The sequence below is a fragment of the Nematolebias whitei genome, chromosome 22 (genome assembly GCF_014905685.2).
Source record: "Nematolebias whitei isolate Nwh7 chromosome 22, NemWhi1, whole genome shotgun sequence".
Lineage (NCBI taxonomy): Eukaryota > Metazoa > Chordata > Actinopteri > Cyprinodontiformes > Rivulidae > Nematolebias > Nematolebias whitei.
In genome coordinates, this window is record NC_056519.1 from 32,176,235 (window position 1) to 32,194,286 (window position 18,052).

The window sequence follows — 18,052 nt, forward strand, 5'->3', positions numbered from 1 at the left end:
GGGGGGGGACGGTTCTTATCGTCCTGAGCATTTTATTACATTACTGACCTTGTGTTGACCTGCATATGATAAATAAATAATAAACTAGACTACAACACATTTTGAAGGTGAGAAAATGTTGAAAAGGTTTGAGTTGGTCTCATTGGTTTGAAGATGGCGCCGGAGTGTTGGGCTGCCCGTCTCTCGCTCTCTGCTTGTATTGTATTTTTGTTATTTTTACAATGGTTGGTGCAGTGTGCCGAATCATATTTTCAGTATGATCGTCGGGCACTTTTGGAGCTCCGTACATTTGCTGAAATGCCTGCGGAGTTTTTGTACAGTGGTCAGCACTCTCCTCCACCGGTCCTGTCTGAGATTCCTGCATTCCTTCTGCGTGACCCTGGCCATGGAGGAAATGTCGCAGACGTTGTGGGAAGCGTGCAGGGATTTTGGTGAAACTGAGGCAAAGTGTGGATTATTCTATCAGGACTCGCTCTGGATCTGATCATCTCCTCTCTGACCCGTGGTGCTCCCGGGGCCCGGCTGCTGGCCAGCTGTCCGCGCGCTCAGTCCATGTAAACACCTGGAGTTGTTTACCTGTGCGCCGCACCAGCAGACCTGGAGGAGCTGTTCTTCATAACCTGCACCCGCTGGCGCACGCTTCTCCTTCCACGGCTGTGTCTGCGTTGGACCCTATCAGGATGTGTTTAATCAACGCAAGGTCTGTTTCCAACAAGACGTTTATCCTCAATGACTTTTTTAAAGATGAGGAGTTGGATTTTCTGTTCGTCACGGAATCTTGGATTTCTGATGGTGAGTCCAGTGCCTTAGTGGAATTACTACCCCCGGACTGTCTGTGTTTCAATGTCCCGTGGCCATCAGGTCGGCGTGGGGGGAATTATTAACAGTTTGTAAAGCAAACTTTGCCTGTAAACAGTTGTCCATCCCGGTGTCCCGCGCCAGCTTTGAGCTAAGCGTCTTTGAACTCGGACACTCTCCTCCAGTTCTGTGCGTACTCGTCTACCGCCCCCCTCGATCCAAGGACTTCATAAATTAATTCTCTGACTTTTTGGCTGATATCACACAGAGATACACTCACTTTTTGTTTATTGGTGACTTTAATTTGCATGTGTGTTGTCAGGAGAAGCCCTTAGTGAAGGACTTTCTGGATTTATTGGACTCTTTTAATTTAACTCAGCAGGTAAACGGTCCCACCCAAGAACACGGTCACATGCTGGACCTCGTTTTAACACGCGATGTCTCTGTTTCTAATTTGAAAATCGGTGACAATGTTTTTTCAGATCACATGCCTGTATTGTTTGACTTCACCCCCCCTTGTCATACTGCTAAGACGTGCGTTCCTGCACGTACGCGTTCCATTAACCATTTCACTGCTGCTCGTTTTAATGAAGGTTTTAACTCTGAGAGGATCGAACAGCTCTCGGTGTCTCTTACCACTGAGGAGCTAACCTCTCAGTTCATCTCTGCCTGTTTAAATGTTCTGGACCGTGTTGCTCCCCTTAAGACCAGAAAAACGAAACTTAAATCAGAGCCTTGGCTGAATGACGTCACGCGAGCCGTTAGGCGGCAGTGTCACAGAGCTGAACGAAGGTGGAGGAAGGATAGGCTGCAGGTTTCTTTTCAAATGTTAAGGGAGAGTTGGCGTCACTATCAGAAAACCGTTAAAGCTGCCAAATGTAAATTCTTCTCTGATTTAATTGTCTCCAACTCCCACAACCCCCGAGTTCTTTTCTCCACCCTGAACTCAGTTCTACACCTCAGTGAGCCTTCACCTCTGCAAGCCTCAACTGAGCTGTGTGAAAACTTCCTCCATTTCTTTTTAGAAAAAGTGGCAAACACCCGGGCACTCATTTCTCCACCAGCTCATGATCTGTCCATCCCATCTCAGTGTGTGGCTGTGTTTGATCACTTTGAGCCCATCTCTCTGTCTTCTCTGGAGCAGGTAATGTGCAACATGAAGCCATCTGGTTCCCCCTTTGATGTGGTCCCCCCTCGACTACTAAAGGAAGTTTTTCCTACCCTGGGTCCTTTTATTCTCGCTATTCTGAATAGCAGTTTATCCTCAGGTGTGGTGCCAAAAACTTTTAAACATGCTGCTGTCCAGCCCCTCCTGAAAAAACCTAACCTTGACCCCTCAGTCATGTCCAACTTCTGGCCTGTCTCCAGACTCCCATTCACCTCTAAACTATAGGAAAAAATTGTGGAGTCTCAGTTGAAACAGTTTTGGGGGGATCACGCTATCCTAGAGTTATTCCAATCTGGCTTCAAATCTCTCCATAGCACTGAAACTGCTCTACTCAAGGTTTTTAACGACATTTTCATTTCCACAGACGCAGGTGATTCTGTGTTGCTTGTCCTATTGGACCTTACATCTGCTTTTGACACCATCGACCACAAGATCCTCATTTCTAGACTGGAGCAGTGGGTGGGCATCACAGGGTCAGCCCTTAAATGGTTTGGGTCCTACCTCTCTGACAGAACCTTCTGTGTCAATATCAAAGATTTTAGTTTGGCATCAACAGCGCTCCAGTGGGGGGTACCGCAGGGGTCCATCCTCGGTCCCCTTCTCTTTTCTTTATACCTGCTGCCACTAGGGGCTATTTTCTGCAAACACAACATACCCTTTCATTTCTATGCCGATGATTGCCAAATTTACTTCCCCCTGAGGCACAGAGGCACACGCTCTATTCAGCCTCTTCTTGACAGCCTGGCTGACATCCGGGACTGGATGGCTTTAAGCTTCTTAAGCTTCAATGAGAAGAAGTCTGAAGTCATGCTGTTCCATCCCAGTGGCTCACTCATGAACCATGACATTGACCTTTTCTCTCTACCCCCCGCTAGAGAAACAAAAGGTCACTAATCTGGGGGTGATAATGGACCCGTTCTTAAAACTCAACAGTCACGTAAACATGATGGTCAAATCCTGTTTTTTTCAGCTGAGACGGCTGTCTAAGCTGAAGCCTATACTCTCCAAAAAGAACCTTGAGACAGTGATCCACGCCTTCATAACATCTAGGCTTGATTACTGCAATTCACTTCTGTTTAGAATCAGTCAGTCCTCCATTGCTCGTCTACAACTGGTCCAAAATGCTGCAGCCCAATTTTTAACTGGTACAGGCTATAGAGAGCACATCACGTCAGTTTTGGCCTTCCTGCACTGGCTACCCATTCACCTTCGGATCCAATTCAAAATTCTCATGTATGTTTTTAAATCACTGAACAGTTCAGCCTCATCCTATCTCACTGATCTTCTGCAGCCATATGTCCCACCACGCTCTCTGAGGTCAGCAGACCAGATGCTTCTCTCAGTCCCAGAAACCCGTCGTAAGCTCAGAGGTGACAGGGCTTTCTCTGTTGCAGGTCCACAACTGTGGAATGAGTTGCCACTGAGTGTCCGGCAGGCTCCCACACTCTCAGTCTTTACGTCTTGCTTGAAGACCCACGTCTATTCTCTTTCCTTTAACACGGTGTGATTTGTTTTGGTCCTGTCTGTACTCTACACTGTTTGCCATTTTAGTTAGCTTCTGCTGCTATTTGTATCTGTATTTTTATTTTATGTTTTCCTGTCCGCTGTGCATGTTTGTTTTCTTTTGTACAGCACTTTGGTTGGCCTTGTTGCTGTTTTAAGTGCTCTATAAATAAATTGGTGTGGTATGGTATGGTTTATCTGAATTTGGCTCCCTCTACTGGCCTTGCAGGCCACCTTATCTCAATTCACCTGGAGGCTCTGTAATCTGACGCTCTGCCCCCCTCTCTCCCACTGAGGAAATCCACTAACCAACCTGAGGGAACCAGCTGAATAAACATTTTGTCATCATTTCAGGACTCTTGGATTCTCATTTGCATTGTCCTTGGCCATTCCCTGACATCCCTAGAGAATGTTTATGGATCTCACTGGAGGGAACTGGCTGATTATTCCATCCTTATCAGAACTCCTACAGTGCCTCAGGGAGCATCCTTGGACAAGCTCACCACTCTTGTCCCCCCCCCCCCCCCACCCCCCCACCCCCACGGAAAGCCTACATCACCATGTGCTTGTATGTGTGGGGTGTTTTTTTTAATCAGGGTCTTTCTGCTCAGCCAAAAAGAAGGAGTTTGATAGGATTTTTTTTTGCCTCCAAATCCTACATGTGTTCACTTTCACTTTTTTTTGTCTGTCTAAACAGGTCTCACTTGTAAATGAGTCTTTGAGGCTCAATGTGATTTATCTGTCTAAATAAAGGTTGAATGAATGAACATGTGAATGAGAGTGAGACAGGTGCAACAATGAGTCTACAAGGAGCAGAGGTCACAAAAGTGCAGGACTTCAAATACTTTGACTGTCCAGGAAAACAAGTATAGTAAAGAAGAGGAGAAGCGTCTAGGCAGGATGGAGTGGATGGAGAAAAGTTTCAGGAATGATTTGTGACAAAAGAGTGTCAGCCAAGGTCAAAGAAAATATTTACAAGACATGTGTGAGATCAGCTATGTTGTATGGTCTGGAGACAGAGACATGGACAAAAAGACAGGAGACAGAGACATGGACTGGAAGTGGCAGAGATGCAGATGTTGAGGTTTTACTTTGGGTGTGACAAGGATGGATATGATTAGGAATGAGATCATCAGAGGTACAGCACAGTTGAACAACTGGGAGATAAAGTTAGAGAGGCCAGACTGAGTTGATTTGGACATGTCCAGAGGAGGGACATTGGTTTGGACATGTCCAGAGGAGGGACAGTGGTTTGGACATGTCCAGAGGAGGGGCAGTGGTTTGGGCATGTCCAGAGGAAGGACAGTGGGTACACTGGTAGAAAGATGCTAAAAAATATGCAGCTGCCAGGAAAAAGACAAAGAGGAGATATATGGATGCAGTTAGAGAGGACATGGAGGTAGTTGGAGTGAGGACAGAGGATGCAGATGACAGAATGAGATTGAGGAGCATGACTCACTCTGGAGACCCCTGAAAAAGGAAATGCTAAAAGAAGAAGCAGAAGATAGATAGATGCTTTTATTATTTATTTATTAAATTTTTTTGACCACATTGAAATTCAGTTTTCCACAATTTCCTCTATGAATGCAACCCATGTGAATTTTTGGGGTCTACTGTAGTTCCAAACTTTTTTGGTTACAGGTAGTAACAGGAGACTAAACATTTGAAATAACCGAATGTGTACAATAAGGACTTTACTTAAATGGACCCAATCTGACCTCTTTGAAAAACCATGCAATCAGGGATCCCAGGATAAGTGAGTCGTTGGCCTCTCGATCGTGGTACGGTAAGCCAATGTGACAGGTCTCCCACAGGTCACCCTTCCAGCGATCCAGGTTCCAGGCAGCTGAGCCAATGTCAAAAAGGATCACGTAGGGGCTGCCCTCAATCAGCCAGCGGCCAAAATGAACCTGAATCATCAGCAGACAGAAAAAAACAGAACACAACCTCATTAAAAGACTGCAAAACATGCAACTATTATTTACAAGTAATCAAACAGCTCAAGATAATAGTTTTACTCAAGGGTCACTGCTACAAGAGGATATTTTATTGTGTAATTCCTTCTATCCATGATTTCTTCAAAAGTATGTGAGTCATAATGCAAAGGAATGCTTATGCATTAGAGCAGTAGTTCCCAAACCTTTCATTTTTAGATCCACAAAAACGAGAGACTTCAGACTGTCTTTGGTCATGGCATATTGAAAAATGTCATAATCATAACAAACGTGTGTTTTGTGAAAACCTCTGGCAGTGTCCCAACCCCAGAGATTGAAAGCCACTGAATGAGGACTCCTAATTCATTTGTACCTTGATTTCTAAATCAAACCAAGAGCATCAACACCGTATGAAAGAGTAAAACTTGACCAGAAATTTTGTAAGTTCACAGAGTCTGTAAGAGTTTATGCCAGCTACGGTAGCCCTAAGGTGTAAATGAACATTTGAAAAAACAGAATTACATTAGAAAAAACACAACAAAAACAACAAAATCACAACAATGTTTGGAAAAAATAGAATTACATTAAGCCAAAGCGGAAGTGGCTAAAGCGGAAGTGGCCCGAATCACATTAGAAAAAAACAGAACTACATTTGAAAAAACAGAATCACATTAGAAAACATGGAATTACATTAAGCCAAACCGGAAGTGGCCGAAGCGGAAGTGGCCCAAATCACATTAGAAAAAACGGAATTACATTAAGACAAACAGGAAGGTTTTTTTTATTATTGTTGTAGATTTTGGTTTTTGGACCTGAGCACCTTAGGAATGAATTTTTCAGTCTTTCTCCCTCCTTAAGTCAAGTCAAGTCAACTTTATTTATAGAGCACATTTAAAACAGAACCTGTTATCAAAGTGCTTAACAACAACAACAACAACAATCAATGAGGAAATTAAAGAGAAAAAAATCCATCCATCCATCCATTATCTTTACCCGCTTATTCCATTTTGGGTCACGGGGGTCGCTGGTGCCCATGTCTAGCAATCACTGTGCGAGGGGCGGGGTACACCCTGGACAGGTCGCAAGTCCATCACAGGGCCACATAGAGACTAACGAGACAAACAACCATTCACTCTCCCACTCACACCTAGGGACAATTTAGAGTTACCAATCAGCCTAACATGCATGTTTTTGGTCTGTGGGAGGAAACCGGAGTACCCGGAGAAAACCCACGCATGCACGGAGAGAACATGCAAACTCCACCCAGAAGGCCCCTGGACCGGGGTTTGAACCAAGGACCTGCTCGCTGAGAGGCAGCAGCTCTACCAGTTGCGCCACCGTGCTGCCCAGAGAAAAAAATATAAACATATATATACACAATACACTAATAATGATAATAACTGAAGAATTAATAAAAAGCAATTTAAAACATAGGGTCACAGATTAAAAAACACTAGATCAATTTACACTGTATGAAATGCCTGTGAGGAGAGATGTGTTTTAAGCAGGGATTTGAAGTGAGGAATGGAGGTGGCCTGCCTGATGTTGGGGGGCAGGTTGTTCCAGAGTTTGGGGCCCATGACTGAAAAAGCCCGATCTCCTCTGAGCTTCAGTCTTGTTTTTGGAACAGCCAAAAGCAGCTGATCGGATGATCTCAGGGCCCAAGAGGGAACGTAAGGTTCCAGAAGCTCAGAGATGTAAAGGGGTGTGAGGCCATTTAGGCATTTGAAGGTCAACAGAAGAATTTTAAAAACTATCCTCGTACGAACAGGGAGCCAGTGAAGGGAGGACAGAACTGGAGTAATATGTTCAGACCTACGAGTTCCGGTTAAAAGCCGAGTAGCAGCATTCTGTACGAGCTGAAGACCTGAGATGGAGGTCTGGCTGATCCCAGCATACAGTGCGTTGTAATAGTCCAATCAGGTCGTGACAAAGGCGTGGACTAGTTTCTCAAGGTCGGGTCTGGACAACACTGGCTTGAGTTTAGCTACCTGTCTGATTTGGAAGACGCTTTTCTACAGAACAGAGTTGATTTGTTTATCAAACTTGAAATCAGAGTCTAAAACCATCCCGAGATTTTTACCAAACTGCTTCAGATATGGCTGAAGCGAGTCCAGGTTGACAGGATCAGTGGTGGCAGTTGAGCTAGGGCTAAAGACAATGACTTCAGTCTTGTCATTGTTAAAACTTAAGAAATTTGAAGCCATCCAGGCCTTAATGTCGTCCAGACATTTTAACAGAGGGTGAATGGATCAAACACTTGCTGGTTTCACAGGCAGGTAGATCTGACAGTCATCAGCATAGCAATGGAATGAAAGACCATGTTTCCTCAGGATGGACCCCAGTGGGAGCAAATAAAGTGAGAACAGAAGGGGTCCAAGAATCGAACCCTGTGGGACCCCGCAAGAAAGAGGTAATGAGGCGGATACATTATTACCAACCTTGACACAGAAACTCCTGTCACTCAGGTATGAGCGGAACCATTCTAATGCAGCACCTGTGATCCCAACCCACTGTTCCAGCCGTGATATAAGGATACTGTGGTCAACAGTATCAAAAGCAGCAGTAAGGTCCAGGAGCACAAGTACCACAAATTGACCAGAATCGTTTGAGATCATAATGTCATTACAAACCCTTACTAATGCTGTTTCAGTGCTGTGGAGTTGCTTAAAACCAGATTGAAAAATTTCGAAGATTCTGTTCTCATTCAAAAACTTGTTTAATTGAATGAAAACTATTTTCTCCAGGATTTTGGACAGGAAGGGAAGTTTAGATGGCATAAATTTGTCCTCCAGCTCTAATGTTAAAAATCTTGGTGTTATTTTTGATCAGGACATGTCTTTTATCCCCCACATTAAAAACGTTACTAGAACCTCCTTCTTCCACCTGCGTAATATCACTAAAATTAGAAACATCTTATTTAAAAATGATGTAGAAAAACTGGTCCATGCATTTGTCACATCTAGACTGGACTATTGCAATGGTGTATTATCTGGGTGTCCAAATACTTCTTTAAAACGTCTTCAGTTGATCCAAAATGCTGCTGCCAGAGTCTTAACTGGAGTTACTGGGAGAGATCATATCTCTCCAGTTTTAGTTTCTCTCCATTGGCTCCCTGTCAAGTCCAGAATAGAATTCAAAATCTTACTTCTAACCTACAAAGCTCTCAACAACCTAGCTCCATCTTATATTACAGATCTTATTGTTCCATATTCTCCTAACAGAGCACTTTGCTCTCAGACTGCAGGTTTACTTGTGGTTCCTAGAATTTACAAAAACAGAATGGGAGGCAGATCTTTCAGTTCTCAGGCTCCTCTCTTGTGGAACCAACTTCCAGTTTCTGTCCGTGAGGCTGACACATTGTCCAGTTTTAAAACTAGGCTTAAGACTTTCCTTTTTGATAAATCCTATAGTTAGGGTCGGCTTGGGTTTCCTGAGCTGTCCCTTAGTTATGCTGCTATAGGCTTAGACTGCTGGAGGACAAACTGACCACACTTTTCACTCTGCTACTGTCTTTACTTACTCTGCTCAACCTGTTTTGTATTTGTAATTATTTTTTCTATCCGTAACATGTGTTTTTTTGTCTTACGGGTACACTTGGACCTATATCTGGACCTACCATTCTGTGTTCGTCTGTCTCTCCTTCCTGTCCTCTCAACCAGCTGGTCAAAGCAGATGGCTGCTTGTCCTGAGCCTGGTTCTGCTGGAGGTTTCTTCCTTTTAAAAAGGGAGTTTTTCCTTTCCACTGTTGCCACTGTGCTTGCTCAGAATGGGAGACTGCATCGAAGCCAAGATTCAACTTGTCTGCTGGATTCCTTAGATAGAGAACTTTACTAATTGGCTTTTATGTGAATGTCTCCTGTAAAGTGCCCTGAGACAACTTTGTTGTGATTTGGTGCTATATAAATTGAATTGAACTGTATTAACAGCATAAAACCGAACAACAGAACAATGTACAGTACACACAACGGAGATATGTGTGTACTGTATATTCTAAAAAAGTTGTCAGGTCCTCTGGTTGTTCAAAAAACAACAACAATAAATAAATAAAATCGTAAAAACGTTTCATCTTTCATCCGAAAGGTTTCTTCAGTCTGACGAGCTGTATTCAGCTCAGTCTTAGAAATAGCATCTTTTCATAGTGGATCAACCAGTTTGTTGTTGGCATTCAAAACTAGTTGTTAACATGGTCAAGAAGGACCATCAGCCTAACAATGGATCATCAGCACCCTGATGGCTGTTTACTATTCACAGGGGGCTGAGTGACACTAAGGGGCCGTTTACATGGCGCGTATTTTGAGTGCATCCGCAGCTTTCTCTCTGTGGTTCTGCTGTTCATTTACACGACACCAGTGACCCCCCCATTTGAATCCGGAGGTTTCTAAACTCACCTTCCAGAGTGGAGGTTTTAATAATAATAAACAGTATTTATGTTAGTGTGAGTGATATAATGAAGCTCTGAGCTAAATGAAGCTATCTGGACATTATGTAATTCAAATTTAAAATGATGCTAAACATATTGCTTGATTGATCAATTGATCAACTCTCCCACTAGATTAAACAAAAATCGTCCTGAAAATTCCTCCATCTTAGACCTATTTCTAACTAATATGCCTCACAAATTCCCTGGTACAGGTGTATTCGCTGATCTTTTGAGTGATCACTGTGTGACAGCTGCTTTGAGAGATATTAAACTTCCACCTTCTAAGCCCAGATTAATTCAAAATAGGGATTTGAAACATTTTTGTGAACAGTCATTCCTCTGGGATCTGTCTCACTTTGACTGGCATCGTATTCTGTTAACTGATGACGTGAACTCTGCTTGGAACTATTTTCATAATAGTTTCATTTATTTTGTGAACAAACACGCTCCTTTTCATCAGTTCAGAATAAAGGGACGAGACAGCCCCTGGTTTACTCCAGAGCTAGCTGATCTCCTGCACAGGAGAGATCATCTTTGGGCCACAGCGAGAAAATCTGACTCAGACACTGATTGGTTGAGTTTTCGACAGATGAGGAATAAATGCACAACTGCTGTCAAAGCAGCAAAACGCAACTATTTCTTATCTCAGACCTCCAAAAATCTAAATGACCCCAACAGATTCTGGAAAACCATCAAATCTCTCTCAGGCACCCCCCAATCATCTGACCTCCCATCACAACTTCTCGTTAACTCTGTTCCTGTGTCAAATAAGCACGAGATCCTGAACTGTTTCAACAAACATTTTGTTGCTTCTGGTTCTTTATTTGACACAGTTACTAATTGAAGATCAGCCACTTCACTTAATAACCAAACTTCTACAAATCAAATCCCTCCTACAAGTCAATCCTCAGTTAATCACAGCTTCTCTTTTTCTCCATTCTCAGTCAGTGAGGTCAATAAACTGTTAAAAGATCTTGATCCTAAAAAATCTGCAGGTCCAGATGAACTTCCACCTTATTTCTTAAGGCTGGCTGCTCATATCATCACAGTCCCTGTGACCCACATCTTCAATCTCTCCATAAGACAAAACTCCATCCCAGATGCTTGGAAAACAGCCTTTGTTCTTCCTTTGCTGAAGGGAGGTGACCCCACCTCACTGAACAACTATGGACCAATCTCTAAACTCTGCATTTTAGCCAAGGTTCTAGAAAAACTGATAAACTCTCAAATCAAAAATGACCTGGACTCATTTAACATCTTACCTCCACATCAATCTGGTTTCAGGAAACAACACAGCACAACCACTGCTTCACTGAAGGGTCTTAATGATGTTGTTGAAGCACTGGATGCTAAGGATTATTGTGCTGCACTTTTCTTAGACCTGTCTAAAGCTTTTGACACTGTGGATCAGAACATCTTGTGTCATAAACTCTCAGAAACTGGTTTCTCAGATCACACCATTGGTTGGTTCTCTAACTATCTTTCAGACCGGAGGCAATGTGTTCAACATAATGGTACTTCCTCCAGTTATTTAACAGTCAACAATGGTGTACCACAAGGCTCAGTCTTAGGTCCCACCCTCTTTACAATCTACATACATAATGTAGGTAAAAACATCCCTAATGCATCCATACATTTCTATGCTGACGACACAGTTGTTTATTGTTGAGCTAAAACTGTTGCTAAGGCTTTCCAGCTTTTGAAATCTGCATTCAACATCATCCAGACTGATTTATTTCACCTCAAACTTGTCCTAAATGCCGACAAAACCAAAGGGATGCTTTTTTCAAATAGGAAGTTGGTCCCAGCAGTTCTTCCTCTGATCTCATCCTCAAATGGTGTCCCCATTGAGTTTGTTGATTCCTATAAATATTTGGGTATCTTGGTCGACTCACATCTTTCTTTTAAGCTCCATGTGGAAAACTTGGTAAAGAAACTGAAAGTTAAACTGGGTTTCTTTTTCAGAAACAAATCCTGTCTAACCCTGAATGCTAGAAAACGCCTTGTATCTGTGACTTTCCTTCCCTCAATTGATTATGGTGACATTATTTACATGAACGCTCCTACAAGAACCTTGCAGATGTTGGATGCTGCAGATGTTGGATGCTGTCTATCATGGTGCACTAAGATTCATAACTGGCTGTGATTATCGTACCCACCACTGCACCCTGTATTCACTGGTTAACTGGTCACCATTAACTTCACACAGACTCTCTCACTGGTATATTTTCATCTTTAAATCACTTCTTGGTCTGTTGCCTTCATACATCTCCTCCTACATGTCTCTGCGTGAGTGCAGCTGCGGCGTGCGCTCTCAGGACATTATTACCTGCAGTGTTCCCTCAATGAGGACTGAATTTGGAAAAAGGACCTTCTCCTACTCCGCTCCTATTTCCTGGAATATCTTACAAAAAGATTTGAAGCTCTCGACCTTGACCTCTCTAAGTGGCTTTAAGAATCTGTTGGACTCCTGGCAGGGACCAATGCAGACATGTTCCTGTTGTTAGTTTTCTACATTAGCCTTAGAATCTAGCTGTTTTTTTTTTGTTTGTTTTTTTTGTTACCTTTTTCTTTTAGCCATCCTATTTGTAATAAAATAAAATAAAACGCAGTATGACTTTTTATAATTGTTTATTGTTGTTGCTGTTGTCCATTGTTGTCATCTTTCTTTGTTGAAATCAGGTCTCTCATGTAGATGAGTCCTCGAGGCTCAATGGGATTACCTGTCTAAATAAAGGTTGAATGAATTGCGTGTTACTAAAGTTGAAAATGAAGACATCAGGTTTAATTTTTTATTTTTTCAACACCACAAACTGTATGTCACACAAACACTGATAATTAAACTGAACACACTATTAAAAACAAGTTATCTGTAAACTGCATTAATGAACTGGACTCTTGTTTTCAATCTGGATACATTGGTCCCACGTTGTTCATCTGACTCGGTCAGGAAGTCACTCCTTTGATTAATGCAGCTTAAAACATTGATTGGATTGAATAAAAGAACTGAGGTGAATTTTAAATAAACAGTTCATCCAACATCTCTCTCTTCGACGTCCTCCTCCAGTGCTCCTGGACTGAGCCTCGTTCAGAACCAGTCCACCTGGTGGAAGGACAGATTATTCTTCTTTCAGGAAAAATAAAAAATAAAAACTCAGTTGGTTGTTGTGTGACCGAAGTAAACACAAACTAACATTATTAAGAACATTTGATTTACCTGCTGTAAAACAGCTACTGATTATCACGGAGTACAGTCCGACATCGTCGACTCAGTTCTGGTCCACTCAGCGACCGGTGTGGAGCTGTTAGACGAAGCGGTCCCGCTTGGCGTCAGATCTGTCAACTCTTATCCAAAATCCAGCTTTAACTTATTGTTACGTTGTTGTTAGCTGAGCTTTTAGCCCGGAGGAAAACTGCATGCTGAGGCAGCACACATGCACATTAGGTGAAGGTACAAAATTCACAGTGCCATCTAATGACCTGGCATGGTAACTACAGCGGATGCAGTGGGTGGGGGGGATTCCTCTGGATGCATGTAAACACTAAATTCGTCCATGTCAACACAAATCTTTTTCTCTAATTAACATATGAAAAAACCTACGTTTCCCCCCATCATGGCCGTGTAAATAGGGCCTAAAAATAACAGCATTGTAAGAGGGGGACAGTTGAACATGGAGGCCTCCAGAGGACCTGACTTAATTTTTTTAGATTTTTCTACCTGGATTATTGAGCATGCATTGGGATGTACTGTACATTGTCCTGTTGTTTGGTTTTATGCTGTTAATAAAGTAAAAAAAAAAAACTTCCTATTTGGCTTAATGTAATTTTGTTTTTTCAAATGTAATTCTGTTTTTCTAATGTGATTCCGTTTTTTCAAATGTTGTTCATTTGCACCTTAGGGCCACAGTAGCCAGCAGATAGAGAGTTCTTGCTTTGTATGGAAATTGTCACAGTAAATGTGGGAGACCCCAAACTAAAGATCACCAGTGTGTGGACCCCATCTAGTGGCCAGACTGCTTGTGTTACAACCCAGAACAACATGTGAATTAATACCTTTGCATACATACAGCTGCACTAAACAATCCATCCTCCATTATCTTTTACCCACTTCTTCCTTTTCAGGTATCAGGGTTTACTAGTGCTCATGTCCAACAGTCACTGTGTGATAGGCGGAGACACCCTGGACAGGTCTCCAGTCCATCACAGGGACACATGCTGTAGAGACAAACGAGACAAACAACCATTCACTCTCTCACTCACACCTAGGGACAATTTAGAGTTACCAATCAGTCTAACATGCAGGTTTGTTTGTTTGAAATCTGTTCAGTAACAGTGAATTCACATCAAATCAGTTAGAAGTAATTTAAATAAATCCAAACCAGTTCAAATCCATTCAATTTATCTCAATTCAACCCCCCCCCCCCCCCCCCACACACACACACACACACACACACCAAAGTTAAATCTAGTTTTGGTTCAGATCAAATAAATGTAAATGAGTTCAAATCCATTCAGTTCAATTCAGCTCACTTCACCTAAAATAAATTTAGTTTTACTTAATTTAGTTAATTTTGAATTAATTTTAAATAATTAATCCTACATGAGTTGCTGAATAAATATCTGACTTGGTTAATGAAACAAACTTTTTATGACTTTCACTTGTTCTGTCATCATGTGAGCCAACAAATACAAAACACTCAATCAAAAACCCATCAAAGCCAAACATACGTGTGTATTAAATAAATATTAGAATCACGAACATTTCAGGTGTGTATTGGCCTTGTTTGCCGAATTACAGCTGAAATCTCTTGATTGGGAAGACCAAGCATCTTTGATTGTGGATGAGATCTGGTTTAGTTAAGGAAAATGCAGAATCGAGGGGGTTGGGGCTCTCAGTGGACTAGTATGAGACAGTATTAGAACTTGAGCTGAAACTGGACTCAGCAAATATTTATCTCACTTCAGGCCTTATCAGAACCAGCTTCTCCTGACCTTGCTAAGCAAATATTGCAGAAACCAGAACACAAAAGAGTTTTAGTGAACTTAGCTTTGCCAAAAATGATAGCAATAGGGTGGGGTAATTTACCCCATGTTTGGAAAAGCAGTGTAAACATTCCCAATCACTTTTTTGTGCCTGCATCTTGATTTGTGTGTTCAGAAGGAAGAATATCATAATCAGAGGAGAGAAGCAAAGTGTCACTCTCTGAATGTAGATTGCCCAGTGACATTCTCCACCTCATCCTTGGGAAATTTGGGATTATCTTTCATAATATTCATTTCTTGTCTCACATTGGGTACACCCTATTGGAGTGAAGCTCCTATTATACTACTCCAGACAGGACTGGCTGAAAATAAGCCTGTCAGTGTCAATGAGAACAGTGTCCCTCCCCTATGTACAGGGCTGTCACTGCACTGACAGGCTATTCAAAAAATATTCACCTCTTCCTCACGTCACAGCAAGGAGGATTATTGGTGAAACAATCCCTCATAATACTCAGAGATCCGGTGTTAAGTCAGAGTCAGAGTCAGAGATTCTTTATTGTCATTTGCACCTCATGTGGTGGAGCAAAATTATGTCCACAGGGTCCCAGTTACATCCAACAATAAAATGTATAAGAAAAACAGTAATAACATCTAAGATATGAACTAAGAAAAACATCAACTAAATATACACTAAGCACTCATAACATAAAACATTGAACATCAGCACAAACATGAACATGAGTCTGTGTGAGCGGATGTGCACACATGAACACATCAACATTGAAACAGATCAGCAGCAACATGAAACAGATCAGCAACAACATGAAACAGATCAGCAGCAACATGATGTGATTTTTCAGTGATTATTCTGGTTAGAGATTCATGAGTCTAACAGCCTCAGGGTAGAAGCTGTTCCTCAGTCTAGTGGTTCTACACTTAATGCTCCTCAACCTCCTTCCTGAGGGGAGCGGGGCTAAAAGTGTGTGTGCTGGGTGAGTGGGGTCCTTCATGATGCAGGTGGCCCTCTTCCTGCATCTGGAGGTGTAGATGTCTGTGATGGTGGGGAGACTGACTCCAACATCTTCTGTGCAGCCTTCACCACTCTCTGCAAAGCTTTTCTTTCTGCAGCTGTGCAGCCTCCATGCCACACGTTGATGCTGGAGCACAGGATGCTCTCCACTGCACACCTGTAGAAGGAGGTGAGGACTGAGCTTCCCAGACCAGCTCATCTCAGCCGTCTGAGGAAGTAGAGTCTCTGATGAGCTTTCTTGATCAGGCTGGTGCTGTTGTTGCTCCAGCTGAGGTTGTCATTCATGTGTACACCCAATTACTTGTAGCTGGAGACCACTTCCACCGCAGATCCTCTTATGTTCAGGGGGTGTAGATGTTTTTGTTCCTTCTGAAGTCCACAATAATCTCCTTTGTCTTCTTCACATTGATGTGAAGGTTATTCTCTCTGCACCAGCTCTCCAGGTGTTCCACCTCTTGCCTGTAGCTGCATTCATCATTGTTTGTGATGCATCCCACCACTGCTGTATCGTCTGCAAAATTTACAATGTGACAGCCTGGATGGGTAGCTGCACAATCATACGTGAGCAGAGTAAACAGGAGGGGGCTCAACACACATCCCTGAGGAGAGCCAGTGCCAGAGCCAGAGGGTTATGGTGGAGGAGGAGAAGTTGTGGATCCTCACTAACTGTGGTCTGTTTGTTAAGAAGTCTAGTACCCAGTTAACTGAAGAAAGTACCTGTAATCTAAAGTTCACAGTATACAATTTTGTTCCACCTCATGTACCACACGATACGAATTATAATTAAAAAAACTTGATGTTCTCTTTCATAGTATTTGTTCTGTGTCACACATTGGGATTTAAAAAAATATACTGACTCCCATATTGCTCAGCAGACTTCATGTTACGTGCCAGCTTTTCAGAATACAGTATATATATATATATATATATATATATAGCTGAAGAAGGAGTCCTATTGGGCCTTGTTGGCCAGTGGGACTCCAGAGACAGCTGAGGAGTACCGGAGGGCCAAGCGGTCCGCAGCCTTGGCTGTTTCTGAGGCAAAAGCTCTGATGTGGGAGGAGTTTGGTGAGACCTTGGATAACGACTCTCGGTCGGCTCTGAGGAGATTCTGGCAAACCATCAGATGGCTGAGGAGGGGAAAGCAGCACTTTATTAACACTGCATTCAGTGAAGGTGGGCTGCTGTTGACCTCAACCAGTGATGTCGTCGGGAGATGGAAGGAATACTTCTTGGACCTTCTCAATCCCACCAGCACATCTTCCATGGAGGAAGCTGTCAGGGGATTTTGGGGTTGATTCATCCATAACAGTGGCTGAAGTCATCGAGGTAGTTAAAAAGTGCCGAAGCCGCAGGGCTCCGGGAGTGGATGACACACATTAAGTGTGTAGTGAACTAAGCCTCAGGTCAAATCTGGCCCTGAGGGCCTTCCTGGGACAAGAACTGTATTTCATTGATTTGAGTCCAGAAACACAAAATCAAGTCCATCCAGAGACTTTCTAAGTGTGTCCTGCACTGATCAATTGAAAGAACACTCTCTTTTTTATTATCATTACTATTTTACAAATGTCTTGATAATCAAAAGTGTGTTTAATTCAAATCATTTTTAAATGTTGAAGTGAACTACTTATTTTAAATCAACTGTGAAACAGTATTAATGATTTTTAATCCTCATTCAAAGTAGAAATCTAGTTAATGTCTGTTACAGAGTAATTATTCATTTTCTTGATCTTCTGTCTGAAATGAGCAGGTTGTAAGTCGGTCAAAAGTCGGAGACAAACGCAAACAAGTTTGTTGGAACGAACTGTCATGTTTTTAAATCCTCTCAGACGTAAATAGAGAAGCTGGCACCTGTTTCCTCCCATCTCGCCTAAACCTTTCTCTTGTCTGTTTCAAAAACATTTTCTATCTGTTCCAAAACATTTTTCTGTTTTTCTGACTTCTAGTGACCTCTTACGTCACAAAAACACACCCCTGATTGGCTCTTTCAGCCAATCAGGACTTCCCAAATGAACCGGAAACAGAACTCTTTAAATGTCGACACTTCCTAGTTCCAACCAGTGTGGTGGGAGAGCAGTTCAGTTCGGAGGGCAGAACCGAACAGAAAAGTTGCTGGAGAGAACAGGAGGTTCCAGACATGATCCAAAGTTCTTCCGAGTCTCGTGGGAATTATGGAATCTTCCACATCTGAGTGGAACCTCTGACGGACTTAC

General features: G+C 42.5%; 1 protein-coding gene across 1 annotated transcript in view; it reads right to left on the reverse strand.

Annotated features, from left to right (window-relative positions):
- gys2 (glycogen synthase 2) overlaps positions 1-18,052 on the reverse strand; it is a 232,173-nt gene that overhangs the window by 175,663 nt on the left and 38,458 nt on the right. Inside the window, exon 3 of the mRNA XM_037696271.1 lies at positions 5,188-5,379. Coding sequence (XP_037552199.1) covers positions 5,188-5,379 — 192 coding nt within the window. The remainder of the gene's footprint in view (positions 1-5,187; positions 5,380-18,052) is intronic.